The 13277-nt window shown below is 30.5% G+C and overlaps 1 protein-coding gene across 1 annotated transcript in view; it reads left to right on the forward strand.

The window, feature by feature from the left end:
- The window catches only part of LOC124360984 (glutamate receptor ionotropic, kainate 2), a 63358-nt gene that overhangs the window by 32999 nt on the left and 17082 nt on the right, over nucleotides 1–13277 (forward strand). Inside the window, 1 exon segment of the mRNA XM_046815020.1 lies at nucleotides 3644–3827. Coding sequence (XP_046670976.1) covers nucleotides 3644–3827 — 184 coding nt within the window.

A 13277-nucleotide genomic window follows, 5' to 3' on the forward strand; every position in this document is an offset into this window, starting at 1 on the left:
TATCGAAGCAAATGTGGAAACTAAAGCCGGACTAACCAGAGGTGAAAGAAACAGGATAGAATCGAATCTTCAATTGATTGCCCTGTTACAAAAGATTCATTGGCAGGGTCAAACAGATGGATTCTGCCTACGAAGACCAGACCTCTTTCATGAGGGAGAACCTAATACTATATATTTCATTACTTGTATTTATACTATGTTTTTAAATAAAAAAATACGTTATAAGCAAATGTAGTTTATTTCTGCATTAACAAATTGGGTGTAGTGAAAAATTATGGTCAAGACCAATATAATTATGTCCTACAGTGAAAAATTGTAAATTTACTAAAAAAGTGCCAATTTAAACGCACATTACGTGCACAAAATTATAATTTGGGTGACCACCTATCTGGGAGAATGCTGTGTAAACCTCATTAGGTAATTACTTGAAGCTTCCTGAGATCTCTGACCAACAACCAGATAAGAAAGAAACTACTGCAATGTTAATATTATGCTTGCAGAGATATGAGATTCAAATTAAAAAAAAAGAAAGACACTGTCAATAGATGTGCATAGTGAGGAAATGGCCTCATATTTTACCAATGTTTTGATGACTGACACAAAAAAAGTATTTTGAAAAGTGATTGAATCAGTGAACACCACACTCTTATTTTCTTCACAGATCGAGAAATTATCTAGTGACCGATTCGCTTATATGGGGATCTGTATAATGAAATATATAGATTCCATTACAATACATTCATAATTTTCAGAGGCTTTTCTATATTTTAACCCAAACTCACATATTAATTTATGATGTACGAGAAATGTCATATAACGTAATGAAAACTAAAACAATTAACACTTTCTTAAGTAAAATACATATTTTGATAGTCCAATAATTTAAAAATGTATTTTATAACAATAATAAAAATCTACTTTTTATTGGCTGAGCTTTAGCAAAGACTCGGGGCTCGAGATGTCCAACGAATGAATTAAAGGCCATGATCTAGGAGTCCAACAGATCAAAGATATCACGACAGGAGGAAACTGCCTTTGTTGGGAAAGGGGAAATCAAAGAACCAGGCATTGTATAGGGTATGGATAAAAGGACTAATTCAGAAAAAAAAATTGCTGTGGGTTTATGAATTTATTCCAAATTAATCCAATCTTCAAGATGTAATTTCCATTAATGAACATCTTAAACACCTATTTAGTATAGATAAGATATATTCCAAAGAAATTTTCACTTACTTACATCCTCGTATTAATATACTCTTGTAGAGTTCTGAATAAATCTGAATAAACATGTCCAATAAATACAGTTTTGATCCATTACATTACTCCTACTATACGCCCTATCGTAGTCAAGTTTACCAAGCTGTGACAGTCCACTAAACTAACACATTATAGTGGACTAACACATTATTAATATTTTCCTTCAAACGGTATTTTTGCCATATCTTTCCCTTATATCGAGAATCTCTCAAACCGAATAAAACTTAAAGAAATAATAACGGTTGAAACTAATTTTACAATTTAGCTTTTAATTTTAAATGTAATATTCTCTTTTACAAAAGAAAAGGTAACAATAAAGTTAAGGGTGAAGGAAAACTAATATCGCATTCCTCGATTTCAGACAAATTGTAAACACTGAGCCAGAATACAACGAAATACCCCGTTCACCTTAAGCATACCAAACAGGGCAACCATTTTAGATTCATTGCCTTCCTTGCATTCCAAGCCTACACGTTCTCTTCTTCATTCAACCCTTGTTTTATTCCTTTTGCTAAATCACTTAAACTGAGATGCGGCTATGCAAAACAATAATCGTAAAAAATCGTGTCCTATCATTTAATATTTTCTTTGCAACCTTAATTTGCTTACATGTTTAAATAACATTAATTTTTTTTTAATTTCACCCATAATTATAATTATATATCTTCCATTTTTAGATTTAATTACTGTCAGAGTATGCTTTATTCCAATTCTCAAGTTACGAATAAATTAACTACACAATTAGTGTTGCAGCTTACAAAAGATTACGTAACTGGAAGGAATAATAAAATATATTGGCTATTAGCTGGTCTTTAGTAGTTGAACATATATTTGTGTCTTAGTCATCACTGATGGTTTTAAAGCATTCCTGAAATAAAGAATGGTATTGAAAGATTACCTATACTTATTTATCTCCTGTCTGAATCATTGTAATGATTTAAGGAGCCAATTTTACAAGCGGCCACCTTGATTTTAGGTCTATAAGAGGAAGGTTAACATTTTTACCTCCTTATTGGTGAACTGCTTCATTTTACATAAACTGCATAAAATACCTCTTTGAAAGATACGAATGATTATTCATTCAAGCAATATACATGTTTGTTGGCTGAGTGTCAGTAAAACCACTCAAGAAGTTGGTACAATTTTATTTCTGTCTGTCTATCTATCTTTCTGTCTCCACGAAATATCTCTAAAATAAAATGACCTATGAATTTGAAATTTTGGAATGAAACCTCATTTTTGTATAGGTACCATTGAATGTTCCCTGCGTGTCCCTCTATGGGATTTGGCTGTGAATATATTTACATTGATTTTAAGGATAATTATGACGGCTACGAGAAAATTTCAGAATAAATAAAGATGTAAGCAAACGTAGTTCAACGTCATTAATATGGGATTTTAACATGTGACAATTAATCTCAAATTCAATGGAAAAATTTTATATCAGCGCACTCCTTGTGTTGCATTATCATCCTTAGCTCACCGTAAAATTTATCTATGTATTTATTTATCTTTATCTTTATAAATATATCTGCGATTAGATATTTTAAGAAATATTTCAATTGTAGACTTTAAATTCTGTATGAAGTTTCAGTTATACATAGAAAAGACGGAGTTCTATGATGGTGTATGTCCACCATGGAATTTTGATGAGCCTGATTGAAGCCACTCAGTAGTCTGACAAAATGTGTCTTTTCTTTTGGGGATGTACAAATTTCTTTTATGTACACAGGACATCTCAAGAAACAAATGAGCCATAAGTTTGAAATTTTGCATGCAACCTCAGAGAATCATGATACACGGCACACGCTGTGGTGTACTCTACTTGTTGGTTATTAAAATGGTATTGGTTTCTTAAACGTGGAATAGAATTCAATGTTCTAGAGGTTAAAAGACTGATCAACATCACTTTTAAAAGCTTGAGTATATAGTGTGCTCTGCAATAAGGTCTACCGAAGTATTCTCTGATCCCCTAATATCCCCCCTCATTATCACACCAGAACCTACTAAATATATATATATATATATGTATATACGTATATATATACACATACATATAAAAAATATATATTATATACACCCATATAATATATATATATATATATTAGGTATATATATATATATATATATATATATATATATATATATATATATATATATATATATATAATATACATGATTATAGATAATACTAGTAATTATTTAACTTGGAAAATGTACAATAATCGATTTATTAACATTTTTGATAAAATTACTAGTAAATAGTTAAACTTCCTTCAAAGAAGTAGTACCTATTTGACGTGAAAAGTTCACTGGTTTATAGTATTTTGGCAGATAAGTGCCTGCTTTATACCACCGTAAGATACTGAAAAAATGTTTTCTGCAGGGAGTTCACACTAAAGGAGAGTTTCTGGTTCGCGATGACGTCATTCACTCCGCAGGGCGGAGGCGAGACCCCCAAAGCCCTCAGTGGTCGCACCCTGGTCGCCGCTTACTGGTTGTTTGTAGTCCTGATGTTGGCAACCTTCACCGCCAACCTGGCCGCCTTTCTCACGGTCGAAAGGATGCAAGTCAGTAGTTACCTATGTTACAACTTCGTATACATAGAAATAACTTTGTTATAAGGAGAAAATATAATTACTAAATCCTACTTACACATTCTACAAATAAACCATGATACAAAAGGTACTAAAAATGAATTAAAAATAATAATAACTAAGCCTAATCAGTTAAAAATAAAAATTATTTAATTTCTTAAAACATTTAGCTCTAGTCTTAATGTGGCCTTTAATTAAGGCCAACACGTGTTAAAACGAAAAATGCCAAAAATGTAATTGTGTAGGCAACGTTTCGACTCGGTGTGGACCTAAAAACTGAAGCGAATGGAAGATACTCGTACGTACCACATACGCTTAGGTGTTCGGTAAATGATTATTAAAATTAAAAAAAGTGCTTTTGATGATACAAATTAAGATTTCAGTGTTTAGAAAAGTCGTTACCAATAACTATAAACATAAGATAGGCATTAATCAGAAAGAAACACGGTTACAATGAGTAATGTTGTTAGAAAATTACCGTGAGGTACAATAAAGAAAACCTTTTTTTTAAAGACATGTTTAGTGCAAAACATATCGTGTGTCGATCAACTAATAATTTTAGTTTATTCAATAGATAATATTAGGTTGCAATGAAAAAGTTTTATGGTAAACAAACATTATAGACGTGGATATATATCGGATACATAATAATATATTATCGTTATAGATAATAATATAACATAAATAGTAATATATTCAATGAAATATTGAGTGGATTGATTATCCATTCAGTCCACTCTTAATCGTCCAATGTAAACATCGACTATAATAAGTCTTTTATCAATCGAACAGAATGTCTAATTATAAAAAGTCAATCTATGTTAAGTGATTCGATACAATAACTTTTCTTCTGTCAGAAAGGAGCTAATATCGTGAAATAAGTATCCAGAGATTGCAAAAGCATTGACCATAAAAGAGCTCCAGACACAACCACTCAGTAAGAAAAATGAGCGCATGTCAACGTATTGCTTCAATTTTTTTTATATACATGCCGAGCTCTATTGATATTTTGTGCTCCGTCCAACACTGGCGATATTTATTTGAGTAAACCATTCCAGTTTGGCCAGCTGATCTGTAAAAAGCGTACAGCTTTATTTGTATTCTAATACTGAATGCATCGTTGTAACATGAGGATAATCGATATTCTTACTTAGTGACTAAAAGTCAAATTAATGGTTAGATAAAAAGATATTTTATTAGAACATACATAATTTTATTTTTAACTTGTAAACCAAATTGAATGTTATATGTGTATAGTTAAACATTTTGCTGAGTATTTCGTAAATCTATTAAGTAGATTTGGAATACAAAATCGGACTACTGAAATAGTCTCACAGTAGCACTTAAACATATTTCTACATAGCTCCACCAAACAAGACGCCCGTCGATTAAACCACTCGCAGTTTCAAGGTTTATGTACATAAACCATATATAGCGTGGCTTGTGGAGATGATCATTATTTCCCACATAAGCTTATATAATTTTAAAAGTGGAACAAACATTCATTATAAAAATATGAATAGGGCTAAGGTCGTTGAGAAGCTTAGTATGCCATTTAATTTACAAATTTTAATATCCATAGTTTGCATAATTCACAACTCGGTATTTTTCAACTTAGAGAAAACACTGTTGTGGAATGTTTATAACATTGAATAAACATTTGAAATAAAAATTAAAAAAAAAATGAACTCACCATCGTGTACATTCATACCCAAAATAATAATTTCCCCAAAACCCCCCCCCCCCAAGAATTATATCTCCACTGTTATTGTCTGGATAAAAAGAGTTTTTTAGAAATGAAGTTGGAATGGTGTATATATAAAATAAACCATATAAGTTGCCACAAAATCTACCAACTTCTTCCAACTAAGCAGGAAAGCATATTTATTATTTATCTGAGATTATTACAGTAGAAACGTGAAAAGTATGTTCCAATCGCTTGCCGATCCTCACAAATTCGCTTGAAATACTTTGGAAAATCGAACTTGAACTGGATGGTAAAGGATCGTGAACCTTAATATTAAACTATGGGTTGTCCCTTGTTCATTTACGTTCGGCGTTTAGAAATCAATAATGGTGAAGTATCAAAAAATAACAAGATCACGATGCTCATAGTTAAAGATTGAAGGACATGGATTAAACGAACTTGAGTAGTTTCAATAACATTAATATTAAATAATACTAACTGTTACATATTTATCTGGATAAGTGTAGTAGTGATAATTATAAATTTGTATCGTTAAATGTTTTTGAAGTCATTAAACTTTTCAAGGGTACACGTGTTATTGCGGTTTTTAACGTACAATTCATATTTTACTTCGAACTAGTAAAATTATATTATTTTATTTTTTTCCAATAAGTAGTGTTATATTTTTCAATAGAGTTATAAGTATTATGTTAAACATTTAACATTTGTAAGTTTTATCTCTATAAATTTTGTACTTTGGATTATTAATCTATTATTGTTATTGTTAGTGATAAATTACTGTTCAATTAAAATTGATGAATATTATTGCAACTATGTATAACAATGTTATAAGAATTAGTATTTTAACAATATAATATATGTGGAAAATTAAATACAAAGTACAGAAGTAGGAATATTTAATTATAGTATTCAGTATACTTTGTTATATAAAAAGAGCTGTTTATAGTAACATAGGAATTTAATGATAACACTATAATGATGTACCTATTATATGTTTATAATTTTTAGGAAATACCTAAAAACAATACTCTTTTAGGATAAGTGTGTAATAAAAATTATTAGTTTTGGATTCCTACAAAATATAAGGTGCTAAGTAGTTTCTCCGAATAAAGTTTATTCACTGAAACGGCAGATGGGTAAGCACCTCCTGTTCGCTCTTGTGAATCACATGCACACTCTACCTCCCCTTTAATATTGAGTCGGATGTGGGTTGCGAGTGATTCTGGTTAAATATCGCATAGCACGATGCACTTATTATTATTTACTAATATAATTCTAAGCTCTCACAATATACACTCACAAAGAAGAACATGACATTGAAATTATTTATTTACTGCAATTTTATAAAACTTAAAAATTAATTTGACTCACTTTTAATAAATTGGTTATTTAATAAAAATTCGATTATATAGCAAAAGAATAAAAAGAAAAAAAATGTATTATTAATTTTTTAAAAGTTTTTTACATGTTCCCGTAATATACGGTTTTATTTTGGAATTTCAATGAGGGCAATCTGATAACGCAGTTATACTTGTAATAAGATGAGGTTATCTTCAATTATTTATCACATATCCGAGGGATTCTTTTGCAAAATTTGAAAAGGAGATTGTCCATGATCACCTTTATACTGTATAGGTATGGTGGATAACGTGTAGATTACATTTTTGAGAATAATAATTTTTAATGCGGGCTAAACTAATTCTATGCTGCATGAATAGTAGTAACGGAAGCAAGTAACTGTTTACATAGCTTATAGCTTTGAACAATCAAGGAAAAGTTTCTATCCAAAGGAACGCTGATTGAATAATGTAATCCTGAGAGTGCGGGCTGAGTGAACTCCTGCAGTACCGCCAGCGCCACAGTTACACAGTTTATCTTCTGATCTTAACTGTATACCAGCTTAAGTTCTGACACCGGCTAAAAGGGTTTATGTTATCACGTGTCGATCCGCATCTCCCGTCTGTCGTGTTAACTGCTGCCGATTGTTTGTTAGTTTAAATCTCGGGATAAAGGTGTTGTGAAATATTGCACTAAAATATAATTGAAAACACATATTAATACCGAATTCTTCTGCATATAAAAGTGAATCTTCTATTATTCTTCTTTTAAAGGATCTTTTAAAAGGGAATCTCTTCATTCCTGTTGTGATGTCTGAAGTTTAAAAGTGAAAATTATAAGTTGCATTGTCGACCGCTTCTAACTGAAATGGATAATAAATACGGATCTAGGATCACGCAGGAGGTACAACTCGTCTCTTTGGATTTTATCTTGTTAATCAAAAGGGCTTATGATAGATCTTGAAAGTAATGCCGGCAAGCCGAAAATAGTGTTTGTCTGTGTGCTGTCTACAAAGTAAAAGCCAAACAGTAGGTAAACACAGTTTCTGAGCAAAATATATACAGTTAGGACGGGACGGAAGATTAGGATAATAAATAAAGATCTAGGATCGCGCAGGAGGTACAACTCTTTTTGTCGTCTTCTCCTTTAAAGTCAATGTTATATTAAACCCTTAATAATCTTGGGAACCATCATAGATTGCAAAATTCATTCCTTGAACTGCCAAACAACTTTCAATATTACTATCGGATTGGATAGTGAAACCCCATCCGTTAATGTAATGAAGATATTTTAAAGATGAAGATGTTCTTAATGTACATACAATTGATATACTTCTAATATCGGATACCTGTTTTAAAGACATTTCTATTTTATGGTTACAAATTTTACATTATATTTATGAATTATTCTGATATTTAATCTCATCTCATGGATAACTTGGGGCATTATAGAACTTTGTTCTTTTCTGTGCAGCACGCAAAATTTTAAGTCTAGAGATAAAATATTTCTGGAAATCATTCATTTATATTTTATTCAGTAAGTTGAGTTTCATAACGGTGTTTAAGTAATATAAGTATACATGACGAATCAATAAGTGAAGATGTTACCCAAAAGACCAACGTAAAAATGATCTCTAACGCTCAGCCAAATTCTATGGAGTGATATGCGCCATTATGGAACTCGATGTTGCTTGAATAGAAATGAAGCTTCATGCAAAATTCAAGTCTATGTATAGTTCGATCTCAAGATAGCGTGCGGGAAAGTCGGACAGAAATGGAATCTTTCCATCTCCTCAAGTGATATGCTTCGCTAACGCTCGAAAAGAAAGAAACTTTTAGTAACTTAAATTTGGTTTGTAACGTTTAATTTTAAAATAAAATAATGGATTTTTTTGGATAATTGAAAATATCTAAAGCTATCTAAAAAGATACATTGTAAATATAAAAGTAATTTTAAAACGGATTTTAAAATTCTACTATAGAAGATAGCCATGTAAACTAATAAATAACAGAATACGATATTAATCTAAAACTCAGCCTAGTTATTTGTTTTCGTGATGTAACAAATTAAGGTTCATATTAAAATAGAATTGTTAAAATGTAGTACAAAATTGAATGCTCACCATAGCAAACTGCAAATAAATTTAACTTGCTTCATAATCACGAACAAATTTATATACTTTGATATCAAACTTTTGATTAAATTCAATATGTGAAGAATTTAATCTCTACTGCTCTTTGAGTAGACAGTATGAAAATATGTTAAATTTGCAATAGTTGTTCCTGAATAGTTACGGTTTCATGTTAATGTTTTCCTAATTAAATTTGGCGCGGTATTTTTTTCTAATCATCTTGAACAGATTTGAAAAAAATTAAAATGTCATTGCTTCGCAATTCTTCAAAATCTATATTTCTTTCATTGCAATAATAGAATATGAATGAATGAATGAAAAATTTCTTTATTGTTGTCAGTTGTACATTTTACATACAGTAGATCTTAAACTAAAATCAACAATAAAGCCCGAGGTAACAAAATACCTGTTCGGGAATTACACTAGTACACATAAAGAAACAGCAACTCGAAAAAAAGGACTGCCCTACCAGATCCTCGTAATGATACACTCTAAAACAACTATAACTAGATTAAATTCTAAATTCTAAAAAAAGTAACATAAAACAGAAATATATGTGAAATGTTGATCAGATGTTCAAGTAAATTATAATATAAAGTTACAATTTAAAAGTGTAATGATCATACTATAGTGTTGTAAAACCTGTCTACATCTTCTTCCAATAACAAAACATGCCGAAGCATTTTAACAAACTTATTTTTGATTTTACATTTTCTTAAATATTCTGGTAAACAATTAAAAAACTTTGGTCCTAAAAAAAGATAGAATTTCTTAAACAAGGTTAGATGGGGTCTCGGAACTTGAACGTTTATTCTTCTCTGACTATAATGTGAATTTGCATTGTAAAAACTGCTGCTTTGATTATAAAATGATTTTAATACTTTATAGATATACAGATTTTTTATCGGTAACACATTTAAATCTCTAAAAATTGGAGCTGAACTCTCCATTTTATTTTTAAATTTTATTATTCTTATGAAATGTTTTTGCAGAGTAACAATTGGTTTGAGGGTTGTAATATAAGTTCCTCCCCAAATTTCTAAACCGTATTCAATTTTAGAATTTATAAAGGCAAAATAAACTTGTTTAAGCAATCCTGTATAGCATACCGTTCTAAGAGAATAAAAAAGTCTAACATACTTCACTAGTTTAGACTTAACTTCAGCTATATGAGATTTCCAATTCAACTTTGAATCTACCAGTAATCCAAGATACTTAATACTATCAACCTGTTCTAAGTTTGAACAATTACACACTATATTATTATTAGAATGGCAACTCAAAACATGGTATTTAACAGGTGAAATAAAGGATACTTTTCTACATAAGTTAAATAATAAGTATTTGGTTTTAGGGCTCATTAACATAAAATTATTAGAAAACCACCATCTTAAAGCATTTACATCATGTTGCATACTCAGTTGTACTTGTGCTAGTGAGTCTGCTTTATAAAATAAAGCAGTATCATCCGCAAATGCTACAATCTTGCCCTTGAAATTACCATTGCACAAATTATTAATATAAATTAGAAAAAGAGGGCCAGACAAAACTGATCCTTGGGGTATCCCTAATAATATTAGTATTAACTTCATATTTTTCTAAAATCAAAATATTTGTATTGTGCTTGAGAATTGCTTCCATGTATATAGATGATTTTATATGACGAGACGTCATAAATATTTTCCATAAGTGTATCATTAATAGCTGAACCACTTCATGGGTGGTCACATGCTCTTTTTTAATGCAGGATTGTGTACCACCGAAAATAATATTAATTATAAAATACGTTGAGCGAATTAGTGAATAGTTGAAATAGTAGAACTCTGAAATTATTGCTCTCAATAAAATCTTTATAGATTCACAATAAAGTTAAACTAGAAGAGCGAAAAAGAAATCTCATTTCGCATCATCTGTAGCCAAGAAGGTTCTTTTGTTTTCCGAGACCTTTTGTATTGAGATCCGTTGAAAGTGTTTGTCTTCTCCTCGAATTCTGTAGCTTAAAGTGACACTTTACTCAAATTTTCTTTTTACATTATTTTCTACTCTTTGCTTTTTTATCATTTGGGGAGGTAAGTTTCAAACCATCGGATAAACGAAACCAATGGCTTGTCCTACCTAGTCTATTAGTGTCTAAGATCGGTAGATCCTTAAATATACTATTCTGGTTTTCCAGTTATAGATCAAGTAAATATTCTTCATTATAATGTGGAATTCAGTGCATTGAACTAATAATAGGACTCGGCTAGACTCTGCCTGATACTAATAATAGAAAGACACCTTTCATGGGGACAACACATGGACAATACTCCTGTGGTTGTGTAGAATTTAGCATACTCATATTTTTTTATTTAAATAAAAAAAAACACACACTCAGAAGAATAGTGAACATGGTAATATTCCGTGTTTTATAAAGTTTTTTTATGCAGTTCTATAAAAGTATTTAGTTCATAAACAACATTCTCCATCGGTATTATCATTTGTTGGAGTTTCCTTAAATACCCTATCTCGAAACTTCCTTCTATAGAACTTTAAACAAAAATAAAAAATAAAATAAACTTAAATTAAATATAACTTTGAGCAGTACCATTATATGAATAGAACATATGGATTAAAAAGACTCTCATCTTTAGAAATAAAAGGTATCATTGTCAATTATTATCTATTATTAGTATCTATTATATCCATTATCAGCCCTACACATTACTTATGAACATTAATTATTAATTATAATTTTAGAATTTAAAATTCAAAAGCAAAAACTTCTTTATGTTAAAAGTAGTTACTTTTACTGAAAAGTAAATATGTAAATTACAAAGAAAACCACAATTTTAAAGATATTATAAAAATTATAGCATTCTGATCTTTTTATACTTGCATATTATACAAATGAATCGTGATTTGTTAAAAGGGCCCTAGTCCATTTGGTAAAACTTTCAGGAATTAACAAAAAACCATCTTGTTTGGAAAATATTTACTTTATGTTTTATATGTTTTTTAGTTATATTTAGTTTATTACTATTTTTAATTACTGAAACAATAGATATGGTGTTATTTGTTCATTTATATTACTTTTTAAATTATTTAAAACTATGGACTTGTGCCCTTTTAACAAAATGCACCAAAAAAGGATAAAAAATAAACAATATCTGATCAAACTTATGCTTTTATTGCTTACATTAGTAGTTTGGTATAGCATTTGGATTATAAATTATTCAAATTAACAAAATAAACATTTAATTTGATTTGAGAAAATATTTTTGAGCCATAGTATTAGTTGGTCACTTTTTAATGTGTTATAAGGTCTCAACCTCTGGTACTCAAATCTTCTTCTTTAGATGTTTCAATGGGACATATTGAAGAGCTTTCTTGATGTCATTGGCCTTGGCTTCCTTTAAGGGAATTTTCCCTCCCGGGTATGCAAGTCTGGTTGGAGCTGAAGGTGTACCTGATTGAGCAGACATGAAAAATGTTTGCTTGTCTAGGCCATTAATTGTGGAATAGGCCGTGAAGTACCCTTTTAAGTCTGACCTATACACAAAGTGGTATAGTTTACTAATACCAAAACAAACCCTACTCTCTATTTTCAAGTTTTTCGTCTCATCAGAAACTGTGCGGAGTTTGTAATGCTTGCCCCACCAGTTTTTTAAATCCAATATTTCATCACAGTTCACTTTCTTAACCAAAAACTTTCCTGGTATGCTGCTTTTAACAATTTGCTCCACTTTCATAGGGGGTGAAGAGTCTGTCATATTTCTTAAGTTGCCTTTTCACAAGACCGAAATCTTTGGACGTTTTTCATTCACAAAGTTTCCTTTGTGGTTTGTGTATGCCTTTCCTTTCAAAATGGAAAATTTTATGATGTTCCTCTTGTAGGACTCAGGATCATACTTCCTCTTCTTTGAAATATTATTTTCAATTGCAACTTCGTCATTTAAAGCAGGAAAGCCGTCATTTGACATGTTAAACACAAAGCATTTGACAACAAAAGCAAGTTATAACCTTAAAATGCAGAAGTTTAGTCTGGAACAACAACCTGGGAATGGGAAACAGCTTAGACACAAACTAAACAACACAGCTGGAGACAGTGCTGCCAACAAACGTTTTGTTAAAGGGGCACAAGTCCCGGACTAGTGCCCTTTTAACAAAACTTTCAATACCAAACAAGCTCTGTAGCTTATGCTATGTGGTGGATTTGTGCCTTTCTAACACAGTTAGATGAATCTATGTCTGAAGAATGCAAAACAGT

This window comes from Homalodisca vitripennis, chromosome 4 (assembly GCF_021130785.1).
Source record: "Homalodisca vitripennis isolate AUS2020 chromosome 4, UT_GWSS_2.1, whole genome shotgun sequence".
NCBI lineage: Eukaryota > Metazoa > Arthropoda > Insecta > Hemiptera > Cicadellidae > Homalodisca > Homalodisca vitripennis.